The following is a 17,538-nucleotide window of genomic DNA, read 5'->3' on the forward strand; positions in this document are numbered from 1 at the left end:
CTGCACGGCACAATGCTGATTCAATTTGCTTTTCCTTGGGAAGGGATAGGCTGGATTCTGCTGGACAAAGCCTCTGCTGCTTCTTAAACTGTGGCCAGCAGAAGTGGGAAATGTAAAGGATTCAGCCAACAGCCAGCACTGTCAGAGCCAAGCCTTGAATCAGCAAGCTGGGCATCTAAAGAGAGGAAATGAGAATTGTATTCAGAGCTTAATGACGTAAAAAATAAAAACTGAATTACTGGCTTGCCTTCACCTATAAGTATTGCCATAAATATGAAGCTTTCCAATATTATCTTCTGATATTTTCTCCTATAATGATGAATATTATGATATTTGTAGGGCTCGGAGGTTTTCCTCTTGGTCCCTCATTTCCTCTGATGATATTAAGCATGAGAAGGTTATTAACTAAATTGATGGAAGCTTAGTTACATGTACAATGTAGAAATTCTATCCTTTATTTTCGGACAAAAGTCATTATGTAATTTTTAAGCAGTTTATAAAGCAGGAGTCAAACTTGGGTATGATCCATGTCAAGGGGATGATCCTGTAATTGAAGGTAGTTGGTGATTTCCCTAAGAAAGTGCTGATAAGGCCCATGGCACAGCGTGTTACACGAAGGCAGCTAATCTGGAGCTGAGATTTGGACATGCTCAAGTGTCATTTACATCTACTGAGCTTAAGGAGTGACACTGATCCCATGATGCTGGTGCAGCTATTGAGAGCAGGGTGTATAAATGATGATCCCTCAGGATCTCTCAGATCCTACAGAGCTGCTCACTTGGCAGAGCACAGGGGCTCCTCGGTGCTGGTCTTGGGAGAACAAAATGGCTAAAACGAGACAGAGACTCCAAAGTAGAAAATATAAATTATACTGACATAATTATTCAGCAGTTGTGAGGTGAAAACCATTGAATAGTGATGTATCTAATAAGATTTTTATTGAAACATTTGCAGTAGGTCATCAGAATTAACATCTATCTACTAAAATGGAAAAGATCTGTCTCTGCTTTTTAAGGAAAATTTTTGAAGGCCAGGTGCTTCTGCTAAATTCTGCTTTTTCCATGTAAAGTCTTTGTTTTGAGAAAGTAAAAGCTGAGCAAGCTCTGCACCTTCCTGAGCACCATCTCTTGGGGAACTGGAGGCAGGCTCTGGGTGTCTTTAGTCCAAGGCAGGATCTCTTGCAGATCACTTTTCCTGCTACCCAGGCTTTGCCCTGGGTTCTTTCAGGAGAGGAAGCATTTCTGAATAACTGAAAACCATGTGGCAAGAAAAAAACTGAGCTTCCTGCAGCAGCAGCTGGACTTCCTTTGGATTTTGTTCTAATTTGGCCAACACAACCACTGGGGTGGGAGAAGACAACCTGAGCAGGGTTCCCCCTTACCTGTGCTGTAACACCAGGCACATTTCTGGTGCTCCACAGAGTTCCACAGACTATGCTGAGCTGGAAGGGACCCCACAGGGATCGTTGAGATCAGCTCAAGTGAATGGCCTGAAATGAGAGAGAGTTGCGCCTGGGTGGGCAGATTTGGGTGTTCTGGGGGGGGAATTGAGGCTGTGGATGTTAAGTGTGAGGGATTGCTGGGTGTTGCACTGATCACAGGGAGCTCTGTGAGTTCACTGAGCGGGCTTGCAGCAGTGTGGACTCTGCAGAAGCTGCAGGAGGTGTTAGTTATTTATGTTTAAAACACCCAGTGTCCTTTAGGAGGTGAGGTGGCCCTGAGCAGTCAGGAGTGTGGGTAGGCCAGGGTGCCTTGTGCACTCTGAGCGTTGCTGTCCCTCCTCTCTGCTTGCCTCTCCCCAGTGCTGGGCTGCAGAGCGGAGCTCTTCCCAAGTCCCAGTCTCTTTTGCCAGCAGCTATGAAAGGAGTTCTTGCTGCAGTGATCCAGGCTGTGCTTTGGTTCCTTGAACACGGCTTGGTGTCAGGAGGAGCTCAGGTCAGGCGTGCAGCGAGAGCGGCGGCAGCTCCGGGCGCTCGGGCACCGGGGATTCGGCTCTGCCTGGCTCTGGAGCTGCACTTTGCTCAGCCCGGAGCAGCCTCCAGCCAGCCAAGTGGATTCCTGGTGGGTGAATTCTGCCCAGGAGCATCTCCTGTGCTGGGCTGCCCAGGGCTGTGCAGCAGCTCAGGGGTGTCCAGGGTGCTCCTCACCAGCCCCACTCTGACCCAGCACCATCAGCTGTGGCATGGGCAGGATGGGAACAGCCCCTCTCATCCCAGACGAGGGTGATGGAACTACAGCCAGGAAAAGCTCTGAGTGCCTGGTAGGCACTCAGTTAATTGTGGATTCATCAAAGTTAGAAAAGACCTCCAAGGTCAGCAAGTGCAGCCAGACCATATTTGAATTTATCTGGTGCATCTTTTTACTGGGATTACTTTAGGAAGACAAAGGTTTGGTGCCCCTATTTTGTGTTCTTACATTGAGGAGACTCAAGTGCTCCTAACATTTTGAGAAATAGTAATTTTTAAGAGAAGAAAATTGCAACACTTACAATATTCTGAAGATTAACAAAAGCTGGAACTGGGAACTGTACAAGACTGTCAAATGATCCTAGTTCTGTAAAATTACTTTTTATTCCACTTAAAATTATTTCTTTCTAACTCATAACAGTTTTTAAATGAGCAAACACAGAATTCAGCTATTAAAATCATGAACCCAATTCAGCTACTGAAATAATGACACGTGGCACATGTGCTACAAGTTACCCGTGCAGACCTTGTGGTTGATTTTCTGTCCTCTGAATGGGAGGAAAAGTGAAAAACATGGGTTAGTGTAATGAAACTGTAGATTTTAGATAAAATTCTGTGTGAAAAGCTTTTGTTAAAGCTTGTAAGCTCTGCTAGAGAAATACTTTCTGTGCTCACACCAGTTCAAAGAGTGGTAAGATGTTTAGGAACTCTTTTTCAGTGTTACTCCTTTTATCACTGATCCACTATCACATGTTTTGATAAACGTAGACAAAGAGTTTGGGAACTCGCAGATAAACAGTGGAACCAATTTAAACTCAAGCTCACCACATAAACATTAAAGTATTCCCTTTAGGAAGTCAGAATCCTTTGAATTATGCATGTGTTGTAGTTTGCAGTAAGATAAAAGAACTTTAAGGGGGGAGGGTGAGAAACTTGAAAAGCCTTTAAGGAGTAATTTGCATAAATTGGGTGGAGACAGTAAACAGCACAAGGGGGAAAAAGTTATTTTCAGTAAGGCCTTACAGAATGAGATAAAACAAATTACCAAAGAAATCAGGTGGTGTTGAAACAAAGCTGAAGTGCCCTAAACTTGTGTTAATGCTGCCACTGCCTTTACAGCAAATCCCAGGGAACTCTGAAGTGCCCTGGATAAAAAAAAAGAAATCAAAAAAAGCCCAAATTCTTAAGGGAGACTTAAAAGAGAAGAAGAGCCATGGAGACAGCAGAACGTGTGTGTTACTGTGTGGGAGACCTCTGGACATGAATGCTCAGGATAAGCAGATTTTTTTTCAATCTAACAGTATTTTTTTTTATCTTGCAGTTACAGGACCGCACACAATTTAGTGACCGAGACTTAGCTACCCTAAAGAAATACTGGGACAATGGCATGACCAGCCTGGGCTCAGTCTGCAGAGAGAAAATTGAAGCTGTGGCTGCAGAATTAAATGTTGACTGTGAAATAGTTCGGGTAAGAAATCCAGAGTCTTCCCTTATCTCGTCGCAGGAGCAAAAATAGGACAGATGAAAGGCTTTAAAAATTTCATGAGGAAGCTTGAAATAGATTTCACATATTACATAATGAATGACCATGTTGGGAAGTGCTCTCCTGCTCTTTCTGCAGTCTATATTTAGAAAAAGCCCTCAGGTCAGGGTCTTATTGATCAGCAGCAGAAGCAGCACTAGGAGCTGTTTGACATTCTCTTGAGTAAGATTTTAAGTAAAAGTGTTACATTTTTTAGGGAGATCCTAGAAGACTGAAAGGTACTATTTACATTGCTAATAAGATAGCAAAAAAGGGCTTTTCTAAGGACACAGGGAAAATACTTCTCATTCATGCTTATAGGGAAAATTGTATGAAAGAAAATGCTTCAAAATAGGAAGAAAAAATATTTTACAAGACTGTCTTGAGGGCAGGGTGAGGTGTGATGGAGGAATTCTGGGTCAGTTCAGTTTGATGGTTGCTGTAGGTGGCTGAGGGAGGCACAGGTGTGCTGGAGATGACCTGGCTCCCAGAACTCCTGCACATCAACTCCCCCGGAGGCTGGGATGTTGTGTCACTGTGTCCTGGACGAGCAGACACCCAGCAGCACCTCTGGGGTCTCTTTGCTCATCCCAGCCCCAGGAAATGGCCCCATTGTTTGCAGTCAGACAAGGACAGGAGCCTTCCTTTCCCATGTGACAGGTGTGACAGTTGGGGTTATTCCTTTCAGGCTTCATCCTCTTTGTGCACCTGTTTCCTGAATTCCTGACACTGCTGCAGAAGCAGGGCTGAGACCCCTCAGTGGAGCTCTCCTGCTGTGGAGACCTCTGGCTTGCTGCATCCACGTGGTCCCAAAGCTGCTTTCAGGGTTGAACACCGATCTGGTTATTTGTTTTTGTGGGCACACAGGAATTCTAAAAAGCCCAATTGTACTTTTGGAGGCTGAAGAGAATCACTCTTTTCTCTGTAGAGAGCAAAGCTGCTCCTTGTTTTCCAAGGACTTCCCTTTGCTCTCTGAAAGGCGAAGCTGTTCCCCCTGACAGCACCTCCTGGGCAGCACAGTGACACCCAGGCTCCCTTGGTTTGTTCCCTTGGGGACATCCTCATTGGCACACGAGGGGTGGCACTGTGGAGTTCTGTGCAAACCTTCCCTCCTGCTGGAATGTTTCTGTCCTCAGGGCAGAGACCAGGACACCCCAGAAGGCTCTGCCATCACCTGCACCAGAACAGGTCGCAAATGATCCCATGCACTCACAGACCTTGCTGGAAGTGTTCAAGGATGTATTTTAGGGATAGAACTCTCAAGCTCATTTCCCACATGGCAATTCCAGTCTGCTCTTGCCCTCACGGTTTGGTTGTTCCAGAATGTTCTCTGTTCAGCACAGCACAGAGGATGTGGAACCTTCTCTTCCCCATTTAATTTGAGACGCTATCAAAACACGTTCATCTTCCCTGACATTCTCAGTATGTTGAATGAAAGATTTCCTGCTTTGAAAAGTCTGTGAAAAGATCTGCCTCTCCCAAGTGCCTTCTTTACTAAAAAAGAGACAGATTCCATTTTAAATTTTGTTAGCACTGTTTGTTAAAATCACAACATGATGGGAAAATTTAAAGAATGGCAATACACTGCTTGGAAAAAAGAGACCCAGATCTCAAACGGCTGCTTGTGTGGGGGTTTTCTTTAATTTTTTTTTCCCCTGAAACTGTAGGTAAGAGAAAAAATGACCTAGGTAGTTCTCTGCATACCTGTTGTGCATTCTTCAAAGAGGAAAATCAGCAAGCTGGGAAAGCAAATACCAGCCAACAAAAAATATTTACTAAAAATAGTGTTCAGCATGTTATCTTTTAGCTTGTTAGAGATGCAGCTTTAAAAGGGTTGGATTTTGTTGGTTTTTTTTCCAAGGCTGGCACAGCATGAAACTGTGTTTAGTACTTGGGACTGCTGTTAATATTCCTTTACTTTTCCTCTTTGGTAATCAAGGTATTATAAGCAAAAAGTTTTTTATTCAACTTTCTCAGAACCCTAGGAAGAGGAGCAGAGCAGGTATTTCTGAAATAAGGCCAGAGTGATGCTTAGTGTGATTTTAAAGAAAATCCTAAAACATTTTAATATCATGGGATACTCATTTGGAACAGAGGCCTCATGGAAAGGATGTGCATTTTGCCATGGCCTGATCATGTTTTCAAACCCAGGAGCTGCTGCTCCTATTTCTGGGGGTGTGGGTGGTGGGAAGGGGGACGAGAGCCAGCCCGAGAAGAGTGGGAGGAGCAGTTGGTAAAGAAGTGGATTCCTGGCTCTGGGAAGGATTTTTGGTTGCCAGTGGAGAACTGATTTGATGGAATGAAGGGTCTGGGGTACAGGGGCTGTTGAGCAGAGTTCAGATGAGAAATTGAAAGCCTGAGTGACACAAGGGATGGGAGAGCCTCAGGAGGTGAAGAGCTGCAGACAATTCTAGTTACATCATGTTAAACTCTGGATCTTTAATAATTTTGTGTAAATGTTTCTTCATCAGAGAAGGCAAATTAATGACCAGGTGTACAGATCCACTTGGAGAATTTAGAATGTGGGTCTTTTCTTCTTTTTTTTCTCCTTTGAAATTCAGTTTTATTGATGTAAGATGAACTTAAAGCATCCATCTCCATCCCACCATGGCAGAGTTTCCAGGTTCCCTGGGTTGGTTTCATCCCCCAGGCTGTTCCCAGTGTGCTCCTCTGCACTCACAGCAAACGACTTTGCCTAAAGCTCTGTTTTACAGCCAAAGGGGACTGAAGGATGAGCTGCTCTGAGCTTTATTCTTCCAAGTTCCATTCTGTCCTCCAAGGGGAGTGCTGTAGATCTGTCACCTTGGCCCGTTCCCCCTGTGCTGTAGGAAATCCTAGAACAGGGGGGATGTTTGGGTCACGGGATGCTTCAGTCCCCTTATGGAAGTTGCAGAGTAGGAGAACCTGGATCAAAGATCTTACGTTAAATTTGTTGAATAATTTAGGGGGACAGAGACCTTGCAAAGTCACCTAGTCCTGCTCTTCATCTGGAGCAGGATTTACTTAGGAATCAAGTCAGGTTTCTCAGGATGTTGTCCAGTGAAACGCTGAGTACCTCCAAGGCTGGAGCTACAAAGGCTTCTATGGACAAACTGTCCCTCTGCCTCACTGTAAAGCATTATTTTTTCTTTTATGTTCTCAATTCCAATGAGAGCTTCCCTTGCTGCCACTTGTGCCTATTGCTTCTTTTCCTTTTGCTGTGCACCTTCCTGTTTCCCTTGGAAAGCTGAACCTGGACGCAGGATTTTGGGAAGCAGCCTCAGGAGGGTGAAATACTGGGGAATACTCAGCTCCCTGAACTGCTGGCTGCACCCTTGCTCCTGTGGGCCAGATGTGCTGATGTCACTTGGTTGGGGGCCTGTTGCTTTTGTCATAGTTTCTGATATCATTCATGTTTATTTCTCTTACAAGACTTGGATTGGGAATCGAAGACGGAAATATCGTTTAATGGGGATTGAGGTCCCACCCCCTAGAGGAGGTCCTGCTGATTTCTCTGATCAATCTGAATTTGTTTCTAAATCAGCACTTAATCCAGGAGAGGAAACTGCTACTGAAGTGGGGGATGATAATGATAGGAATGATGAAGTATCAATCTGCTTATCTGAAGGAAGCTCACAAGGTATTTGGAATGCAGTTACTACTGTGCCTATATTTTCAGTTTTGTGCAGTGTGCATGCTTTGGATTCTGTTGTACACATTCAAAAACGTCTGACAGAGTCACAAGTGCTCCACCCCGCCTGGGCTGAAGGTACTGTTTGGTCTCTTTGCCTCCGTGTCTCTGAGTTTTGTTGGGTTTGTTGTACAAAGATTGGAAAAACCTTTGATCATAAGAGCCCCGTTTCTGCCAGATTCATCTGAAATGAAGTCAAGAGTTCACGTTTTGCTGGTGCAAGTGAGAGCCAGATTTAGAAAATGCTCTCTGCCAACTGCTCAGTTCTCCCCAGCCAGCTGGAATGGCCATTCCATTTGACACCCATCTCTGGAGGTGCCCAAGGCCAGATTGGACAGGGCTTGGAGCACCCTCCAGGGACAATGGAAGGTGTCCCTGCCCATGGCAGGGGGTGGGACTGGATGAGCTTTAAGGTCATTCCCATCCCAACCCTTGATTCCACAATTCCATCCCCGTGATCCTGAGCCACCCCAGGCACTGGTGGGGCTGGAGCTGCTGCTGGGACTGAGCAGAGCTGCTGGGACTGTGCATTCCCATTTCTCCTGGCAGGGAACCCCTCAGCTCAGGCTGGAACAAGGAGCTGCCCAGGCCTCCTGCTGCTCTGTCTGACAGGCAAACACAACCAGCAGATCAAAGCCAGGAGCAGGGGACAGCCCAGGAGCCTTGGAACTGCACACACAGGGGGTGTCCTCAGTAAATGCAGGATCTGGAGTGAGAATTCACCTGAATTCCCTTTTCCCCCCCAGGAGCCCGTGGGATCGATGTCTCCCTGCCCCTCCTGCCCATGAGCCCGGCACATCCCCCAGTCACTAATTGCTCCCAGTGCTTCTGCTTGGAGGAGATCAATGGAGCCTTTGCTCTCCAGGCTAAAAGGGAGTCTGACCTCAGGCCTGCTGCTCTGCAGCTCAGTGTGCCAGGCTTGATCCTGGCATGTCCTCAGAACAGTTTAAAGGGAAGAGCCAGGGGAACGGAGGCAGCTGAGAATGAGTTTGGGAGAGCTTTGTCATACTCGACTGTAGAGGGAATAAGATGGTAAAGAAATGGGTCAAGTGATTGAAAGCCAAGTGAGATGAGGAATCTCAGAGCCCTTGATTTGCCTGAGGTGTGCAAGGAGCTGATTTAAGTCAGATCTGCTTGAGAGCAAATGGTGACAGGGAAGAGTCTGAAGTGCCTGCAGTTCAAGTGAGGAATAAATCCATGTTGGTTGAGCCAGGCTTTCAGCAGGCGAGGTGAGGCTGAGCACTTGGGAGCATTATTAGTGTCAAAGCCTAAGGAAATGCTAGGAAATGACAGGATTTCCACAGCATCCAGGAATCCCACCTTCATTCCTTTATTCTCCCGCAACAATTATTTCTGTTCATTTCTCCAGTTCAAGGGAGGAGGTTTCACTGCTGCAGCTCAGCTGGTTTTGAACTTCCTGGAAAATACTTCCCCCAGTAACCCCCAATGGGTTATGTTCAGTCACAGATAGGGAATTGTTCCAATGTTTGAGAACTGTAACTTTTGGTCCTAATTTATTAAAAAATCAAAACCACAACAGCAAAAAACCACTCTGAAAGACAGACAAAAGGAATTTTTGGCCAAATAATTGGAGTGATTAAAGTTGATGGCTTCTGCTTTTAAAATGTAGTGTGTAAATATAAAAAAAATAAGCTGTGCTGTGATGCAAGATGGATCATTAAAGCCCTCATATTGCCTCACCTTTTTTAATTGTGTGTTAATTGAATCCACGGGGTGTAGGTGGAGGCCATTAGGGCTGTGCCGGTTCTGTGAGCTGAGGATGAATATTTAAGGAGCTGGGAATGCTGTAGGGAGCTGCTTCCTTCAGCTGTTGAATCCAAGGGGTGACTGCCAGGGTTACAGAGTTCCTGGTGCCCTGGAATGTCCCTGAGGAGTGGCCTCACTCAGTGACCTCCACCCTTCCTTGCTGCCTTTGATCCCATGTGCTCCTGGCACAAGCTGTCCTATGGAGCAGTGACTGGTGGCACATGGAGTTCATTTGAAACAAGTCCCCATCAAATTTGCTCAGTGTAGAGATTTTTAACTTTAAAGTTGTTTAAAACCATGAACCGGCTCTCTATGGTCTGGCCCAAACATTACCCTGTCTTTGGTAATCCCAGGGAAATCCTGTTATCCCTGTGTTTGTGTGGAGGTGACAGACCCTGGAATCACCTGAACCTTGCTGCCCCTTCCCTCTTTTCCTCTTTATATTTAATATATATCATAGATTTATGTTTTAATACGCAGAAGTCGAGTAAATATGAGAAACAAACTTCAATTTTAGAGGTGAATAGACTTACCTTTCTTTGGGGTTTGGGTTCTCCCTGGCCTGTGAGGTCAGTGCAATCATCTCATGCTTTGTGGTTGAAATACCAGGGTAAAATCTGCTCTGTTTTCAAGTGTTTATACATAAAAAAGCACTTTAGGTTTACTGGGGATAAGCATTTGCCATAACGTGATCAGTTTTTGGTTCAAAACCCATGAGTGTCTGCAAGGGGGAAGTGGGATTTTGATATGTACCCCAGAATTTCAGGGAATGCAGGATTTTTCATGTAGGAATTGATTTTCATTTAAAAAACCCCAATCTCTGCACATCTCTGATGTGAAACTCTGCATCACCTTTAAATATTCCAACCTGACCTACAAATGGGAATGTTTTGGTGCAGAGAATGACTGAGAGTTTTGTTGTTGTTTCAGGTGGCAGTTGGTTTGATGCTGGCCTGAAATGCTTGTGACAAGATGTCTTTTTAATAAGGCAGATATTCTGTTTATGATTAGACATTGATATCATGACTTTGCTGTTGGATTTAGCAGCTGTGACATTTAGTGGTAAACACCATTAATGGTCCTTCAGCATAAAATTGGAATGAAATCTGACAAAACCAATTTATTTCTGCAGAAGAGACAAATGAAGCTCTTCAAAATGAAGAAATTGGCCACAAAGATGATGACCAGAATCCAGTTTCCACTGATAATGTGGTATGTTTACCTTTCCTTTTCCACCAATTAATAACTCCTTAATTAATGTTAAAGTTCTTGTCCAGCACTTGTACTTTTCACTAGGTGACAACTTCAGTTGTGTGTGTTAAAAGCCCTTCCTATTTGAGCTTTTAAAATGTACTTAAAATTCTAAAACACAGCAGGAAAAACCCTCAAACCTTCAGCAGAAATGGTTTGCAGAGATGGTGCCCAAGAGACTCAGCTCCCCAACCTGCCTGAATTTTGTCATTTGATACAACAATGGAACAAAAGGAAGGAAGAGTTTCTTCATACTTTGTTCTGAAACACTGTAACAAAACTTTTTTAAAATGCACTTAAAATTGGACTAAAATACATTGTATTTGCATAAGAGGTTTTCCTGTTTGAAATTCTAATCTGTTCCTTCCCCTCCTATCTTAAAAAGTGTGTATAAGGAGGGGAATGTGAATGTTTGGCAGTTATATAGAGACTCTTTCCTCAAGCTGAGTCTGAAACCAAAAATATTTGAGTCCCAGTGTTCCTGAGGGTCTGATGGAGCAGCAGAAGTTGAGGACATCAAGCTCTGAGCTGTTGTCACTTCAGCTGGGCTGGCAGACACTGGAGCACTCAAAATATGCTTTATCCTCCCTGCCTTCAGCGCAGGCTTGGGAGCTGGGTGGGTCTGCCAGGGAGAGCTGGGAATGTCCCTGCAAGGATTCTCCTCAGTGATTTCAGGGAAATTCCTGGGGTGCAGGCAGGAGGGACCACATGCTGCAGGAAAAACCTGAATTAACACCTTAGGGATGACCCGTGGACATGGATTGGGTCAGTGGGGGCCCTTCCCTACGCTGGGTTAAACACCATCCTAAAAAACAGGAAAATTGCTTTAACTTGTTATGGACAGGTTCATAAATGTTCACAACTGTCAAAACAATTAAAAACAGTAAAAAAAAACTGTATTTCTGAGTCTTAGTCAGGGTTAAGCTTGGCCTTAACACTGTGCTTTAAGTGTCTTTAGAAACCCAGTATAAAAAGCTCCCCAAATTTTTGTCAGTTAGGTGGAAATGTCCGTATTTATGCACTTGAAGGTGTACTTTGGATCAGCACCCCTAGAGCTAAGGGGAGGTGGCCAGGGAGGGTCAGAGGAGAGCTCCTGGATTTCTTCAGGGCAGGAGTAGCTCAGGACTTGCTGTGATGGCTGGTTTATCCAGAGGGATAAATGTCCAGACCCTCCTTTGCAACAACAGAGCAGAGCAGGGGCTGTGAGGGGATGAATGTGCAACTCAAAGTCAAAAAGCTGGGCCAGGGAGCTCCTCCTCTGTAAACAGCCCGAGTCTCCATGGCAGCAGCTCCCACTGGATTCCTGCTGCATCTCCTGGCTGAGGTGCATGATTGCCATCTAATGGGGCTGCATGGCTCAGAACTGCTCAGGAGCCAGCACAGAGCTCTCCTTCCTCCCTCCTTCATCATTTATCCCTCATCCTTCCTCTTTCATTTATCCTTCCTCCTTCATCCTTCCTCCCTCCTGCCCCTCTGGGCTGTGGATCCCCGTTTGTTTGTCTCCTCTGTGTGTTGGAATGAACTGTTTGCTTCTGTTCCAGAAAATAGAAATTTTAGATGATGAGGAGAGTGATCTGATCAGCAATTCTGAAGTGGATCAGATGAGCTCTCTTTTGGATTACAAGGTGAGTGATTGGGCCCTGTCAGGGGCAGTGGGATAATCCCCAGGGAGTTCAGGGGTTGGATCTGTCAGGAATTCAGCAAAAGCCTGTGGGATCCTGAGCTCCTCTGCTGTTTTCCCAGTGAGCACATCATGCCCTCATCCCACCTCCAGCCACTTTATCCATGTTTCAGCCCAAATGGAGGCAGGGAAACCCCATTCCTACAGAGCTGCAGCTCCCTCCATGTGTCCCAGCAAAGGCATTTATGGAGCCACCCCAGCAGAATTGTTCTTGGAATGCAGCAATGCTTTTCCTGCAGCGTGGTGCTGCCAGCTCTGGAAGGGACTGAACAGCTGGAAGGAATCCTCTGCTGGATGGGGGGATCTGAGGAGAAGGAATTCCCCAGGACATGCCTGGAAGTGGTGGCAGTGGGAGGGAGGAGGAGTTGGATCCTGCCAGCTCCTGCCCATGGCTGAGGGTTGTGTCTGTGCTGCTCTCCCAGGAGTCACCACAATTCCACCTTTCCTTGAGCTTTTACCTCCATTGCTGATTTTTTCCCCTTAGAAACCAGGTCTGTTCTCCTGATAATAATCAATTAGCAAAATAATGAACAGATCATCTCCTCAGAACAGAAATTCCTCCTTCCAGCAGTGTTTTCCTGGGAAGGGCAGTGGAGAATGAATCAGGAGAGGGAATGACCTTTTCTTAATGTCACCTGTCAGCACAGTGAGAGGCTTGTTGTGACAGTGCCCTGCAGAGCCAGGGCTTTGTTTGACAGCACTGATTACTCCCTGAGTTTTCTGCCTAAATCTGAATTCTTCCTGGGCTGGGCAAAATCCGGAGCTAAACAGGCAACTGCTAAGTATCCATAGGGAAGAACTCAGCTGATTTTTTATGGAAGCTTCAGAATTGCAGCCCAAATATTCCTGTCTCATTCCCGGAGCTGTTGTCACCTGGAACAGTGTGGTGAGCAGTGCTTTCACTGAAAAAAAAAAAAAAAAAAGAAAAAAAAAAAAGAGAATTTTCTGGGAAAAAAACAACAAAAATACAACAATTTTTAAAGGTTTACTGCAAACCTTTAGAGCATCATGTAGTCACAGTTTTTCATGTCAACTACAGCTGAATTCCAGCCAGTGTGAGCATGAATACCATATTTTTTCCATTATTCTCTCATGAGTTGGTGCTGTTAAGCAGAGCCCTTCTGAAAAAAGAGCAATGCCTTTGATCTTGTAACCTAAATAAACAGTTTGATTTTCATGATCTTTGCAAAAGTGAATAACCAAAGAAAATGAATTTTAGCTCTGCACTGATCAACAGGTTTAGCATTTTGATCCAGTAGGTTTGAAAGAGAAGAGATACTTGGAATAAACAGAAATACTTATCAAATCTGAATTTTTAATTAATGAGATTTGCAAGTATAGATTGGGAAAATGCCTTTTTAACCAAAGCACACAAATTATTGATACTTCCTCACTTTGTAATATATTACATCCAGTTCCAGCCCCATAAACATCTCTGTGGAGGTTGGAACTGAATGATCTGTAAGGTCCCTTCCAAGCTGTTCTGTCACTCTGTGATATTCCTGTTTGTTCTGTAACCCGAGGGATCCTGAGGAGCATGGTGAGCTGACACTTGATCCACATCAAACCCAGCTGCTGGAGGATGTTATCTTTTAATTTGTGGTAGCTTTGAGGAATTTTCAAGTCATTTCCCTGTTTTTTTGTGTCAAGCCTTCTGTTGCAATAATGAATTTATTTGCTGTCTGTTCTCTTAGCCCTCTGATCACTTCTAGGAAGAGATCTGGACTTTGGTTGTCACTAAAAATAGTTTGGTTTTAACCCAGGGGTGTTTAGGTGTGGATATTCCAGTGCTTTGTCCTGTCCCCATCCCTGTAGGGATTTAACAGACACGTGGATGTGGCACTTGGGGACATGGTCTGAGGTGGCCTTAGCAGTGCTGGGGGATGGTTGGGCTCAGCCTTGGAGGATTCCATGGTTCTGAGATCATTGCCAGAGCTGTCTGCTTTCCCCACAGAATGAAGAGGTCAGGTTCATCGAGAGTCAGCTGGAGAGCCACAAGCAGAAATATTTTGAGCTGCAGACATTTACCCGGAGTTTGATACTTGCAATTAAATCAGATGATAAGGAACAGCAGCAGGTAAATCCTGGAGCAGGTTTAATATCTGTCTTTAATATCAGAAGATGTTTGTCCTTTTGTCTTGTGTCCCTCCCTTGTTTATTCCAGAGGCTCATGTGGTTCTGTTTGAGGGTCCCCAAGATGAGGGAAGAGATGAGAATCTTGACTCCATGTTTCAGAAGGCTGATTTATTATTTTGTGGTATTGTATTATATTAAAAATGCTATACTAAAACTATACTAAAAGAATAGAGAGATACAGACAGAAGGCTAGACAAGAATAGAATAGAATGAATAACAAAATCTCGTGACTGCTCAGAGCCTCAGCACAGCTGGACCATGACTGTCCACCAAGCAAAAACAATTCACATGAGACCAAAGATTCACCTGTTGGTAAACCATGTCCAGACCATATTCCACAGCCATCAGATAGTCATTGTTTACATTTCTTTTCTGAGGCTTCTCAGGAGAAAAAATGCTAGCAAAGGGATTTTCATAAAATATCACTGTGACAGGCTCAAATTATGATTGAAAACCTCAATTAATTTTCTCACCCTTTGTTTAAATCACTGCTGACATAAAACCCACACCTGATAGTGTCTATACCATCTATTAGATATGTTTTTCCCTTGTAGGCTCTGCTTTCAGACTTACCTCCTGAGCTTGAAGAGATGGATTTCAACCACACCTCCCCGGAGCCCGACGATACCTCATTCAGCCTCTCGTCGCTGTCGGAGAAGAACGCCTCGGACAGTTTGTGATCCCTCTGCTCTGGAAGAGACACAGCAGCGACCCCAGGGAGGTGCAGGCTTCAGGAGAGAGAGGGAGAGAGGCTTTGCTCTGCAGGGTTCTCAGCCTGTGCTCTCAGCTGGCTCCTCGCAGCCTCGCACTGCCCAGGAGTTGGCAATGCTGGCTTTGGAAAATCCAAGAACTGGGTGAGGGAAGGGTTCACTGGTAGCAGCTTGGCCTCGGGTAGGATTAACTTTGACTCTCCAGAACAACTCTGGCTCTGTAGCAAAGTCTTTTTGAGCAGGGAGGCAAGAGTGGGAAACACACACAGTGAATTCTCCAGCTCCACGTGCTCCCTGGGCCTGTTTATTATATTTTTCCCCATTTTTACTCAGGTAGGTGGACTAAAAATTGGGGATCCAAATAGAATAACAGGCTTTCTCTGAGTTGTGCTTGAAAACCTTAAATTAAACTGAAGTGTTTTTCGTTTTCTGATTTGAGATTATTAAATCTTCAATTTTTCTGACCAAAATAGCTGAAAAAAACCTTGAAAGGCTAACTGAAAAAATTGAATTATCATGAATAAATTATTAATGCAAAGAAGCAGTGATAAGTGTTGGAAGAAATGAGGTGGAAATGGGAACCCTGATAGCTGCAGGACACAACTTCCTAATACAGTAGCAATGGGATTGGATGTTTACACTCTTTAGAGTTTAATGATTGTAGTCACAGTTTTTATTTGTCGAAGCCTGAATGCTGAAGTACTGCTTATTATTTTAATTCTTGGGTATGTATTTTTCCACAAACTTTGCTCCAGCTTACCAAGCCAGTCAGAATTCCACAGCTGTATTGCACCCTGAAAGGTTTTCCAGTGTTGGAAGTGAGCTCTGCAGATCTGGGTTGAAGCCCTGCCTGGTGCATTTTCTGGCAAGTGCCGTTTCTAAACTGTGATCTGGATTGCAGGCAGGGCCTGAACTGAATTTCTTCTTTCCCAGAGCTGTTGGCACTGCTTCCCTTCAGTCCTGTGGTGGAATGGCTGTGCAGAGATGTTCAGGTGCACTCACTGGGTGTGTTGGTGTCCAGGGAATGCCTGGCCAAGGCAGTGGGGCTGTGGTTGAGTTGACAGGGTGGTGACCAGTCCAAGGCAGGTCTCAATCCTGGGGCTCTTCTCCTCCAGGGTGGTTCTGTGGGATGCTCCAGGTGCCTGCCCATGGAATTGATGCTCCAATTCCAACCTGAATATCCCTCAGCAAGCATTTTTCACACAAATACTTCAGTCTGGTAAAAAACCTGATCTTTATGCCAAATAATAATTGACTCTGGGGAATCCTTGTTCATGCAATGAGTAACTCCCTTAGTTTCAATGGCAGGTCCAAGGTGTAGCTCAGAAAATCCAGAGTGTTGGGGAAATAACACCTTTTTTTCCTCTTATCCTGGGATTAGACTCAGGTTTCAGGGTTTTCTCAGTCTGATCAGATCCTCCCTAATCACTTGTGCAGCTCTTTCTGTTTAGTAGCAGTCGTGAGCTCTGTTCTTTCAGGTTTTCAGTCTCTCCTCTCCTTAGGGAGTTTTTAGCAATACTGTTAAATACCAGCTGCAGAAAGGGCAGGAACGCTTTTAAAAGGTGTTCTGAAAAACCAAAAGTCCCACAGTTCTGCCCCCTGTAGAGTTCTGTGAGTTCCCAGCAGAGCCACCCTTCCACAGGGAAAGCCCAGAGTTCCAGGCTGCTGGGCCTGTGTGTGAGCTGGGGCATTAAAACTCCCAGTGGAAATGAAGAGGTTTGTGAGCAGAGCCCACAGTGCTGTCCTTCACAGGGAGGACAGAGCTGAGCTGGAATTCTCTGAAAAACTCATTTATAAAGGGTTTTCTATGCCAGGCTGACAATGGTTTCTATTGCTGTTCTCTTTAGACAGGAAATTTGTGCCACTGACAATGAAACCTCTTGTTTTCTGTGAAATTAACATAAAATAGTGCTGGGAGTTGCCACTATTTGGACCCTGTTTTCCTGCTTCTTCCACTTGAATTCCCATGACAGAGAGCAGGATACTCTTTAACAGGACTTCTCAATTTCATGGTCAATTAAATCATCTGCTTTCCTGCAAGAAAAACTTCCATTGATGATTCCTACTTTGCTGTCTTGCTGCTATTTCATATCCAAACAAATCGAAGGAATGAATTTTGAATGACCTGTTTGCTAGATACAAGCAGTGATGTCAGTCCCTGTTCTCCAGGGAGCTGGGATCCTCTTGGATGTGCAGCTGAGATGAGCTGCAGTCACAGCCCACCCCATCCCTGGGGGTGTTCTGTGGGGAGACAAACACAGCCTGGCACACGTGACAGCACTACAGGATAGTCAGGGGAAAAAGAGTATCAGTTCTATCCCTGGCTAACAAAATCTGGGGAGGAAGATGCTCCACAGCTCCTTGGCTGGTTTTTTTCAGTAGCAGTGTGTATTTCCAGCAGAAATCTAATGACTGTTACCATTCGTGGTGGTTAAATGTTGGTGGAGAGCAGTGGGGGTGGCTCTGGGGTGGGTTTGGCTTCCCCTGTGTGTACGATGGTAACAAACACCTGCAGTAAGTGCAGTTCATCATTCCAGGCCCTTCCATAGGAGATGAAGCTCATGCTGTGCTTTTCAGGGTGCCACGAATCAGCCCCCTTTCTGTCCCAGTGAGTGA

The 17,538-nt window shown here is 44.9% G+C and overlaps 1 protein-coding gene across 2 annotated transcripts in view; it reads left to right on the forward strand.

Moving 5' to 3' along the window:
• The window catches only part of HDX (highly divergent homeobox), a 36,245-nt gene extending 20,890 nt beyond the window's left edge, over positions 1–15,355 (forward strand). For both annotated transcript variants that reach the window (XM_038122713.1, XM_038122712.1), the window contains 6 exons: positions 3,507–3,653; positions 7,119–7,326; positions 10,277–10,356; positions 11,937–12,020; positions 14,031–14,153; positions 14,767–15,355. In XM_038122713.1, the coding sequence (XP_037978641.1) occupies positions 3,507–3,653; positions 7,119–7,326; positions 10,277–10,356; positions 11,937–12,020; positions 14,031–14,153; positions 14,767–14,892 (768 nt within the window). In that variant the 3' untranslated portion in view covers positions 14,893–15,355. The remainder of the gene's footprint in view (positions 1–3,506; positions 3,654–7,118; positions 7,327–10,276; positions 10,357–11,936; positions 12,021–14,030; positions 14,154–14,766) is intronic.
• Positions 15,356–17,538: the final 2,183 nt, after the last annotated feature.

This window comes from Motacilla alba, chromosome 4A (genome assembly GCF_015832195.1).
Source record: "Motacilla alba alba isolate MOTALB_02 chromosome 4A, Motacilla_alba_V1.0_pri, whole genome shotgun sequence".
Taxonomy (NCBI): Eukaryota; Metazoa; Chordata; class Aves; order Passeriformes; family Motacillidae; genus Motacilla; species Motacilla alba.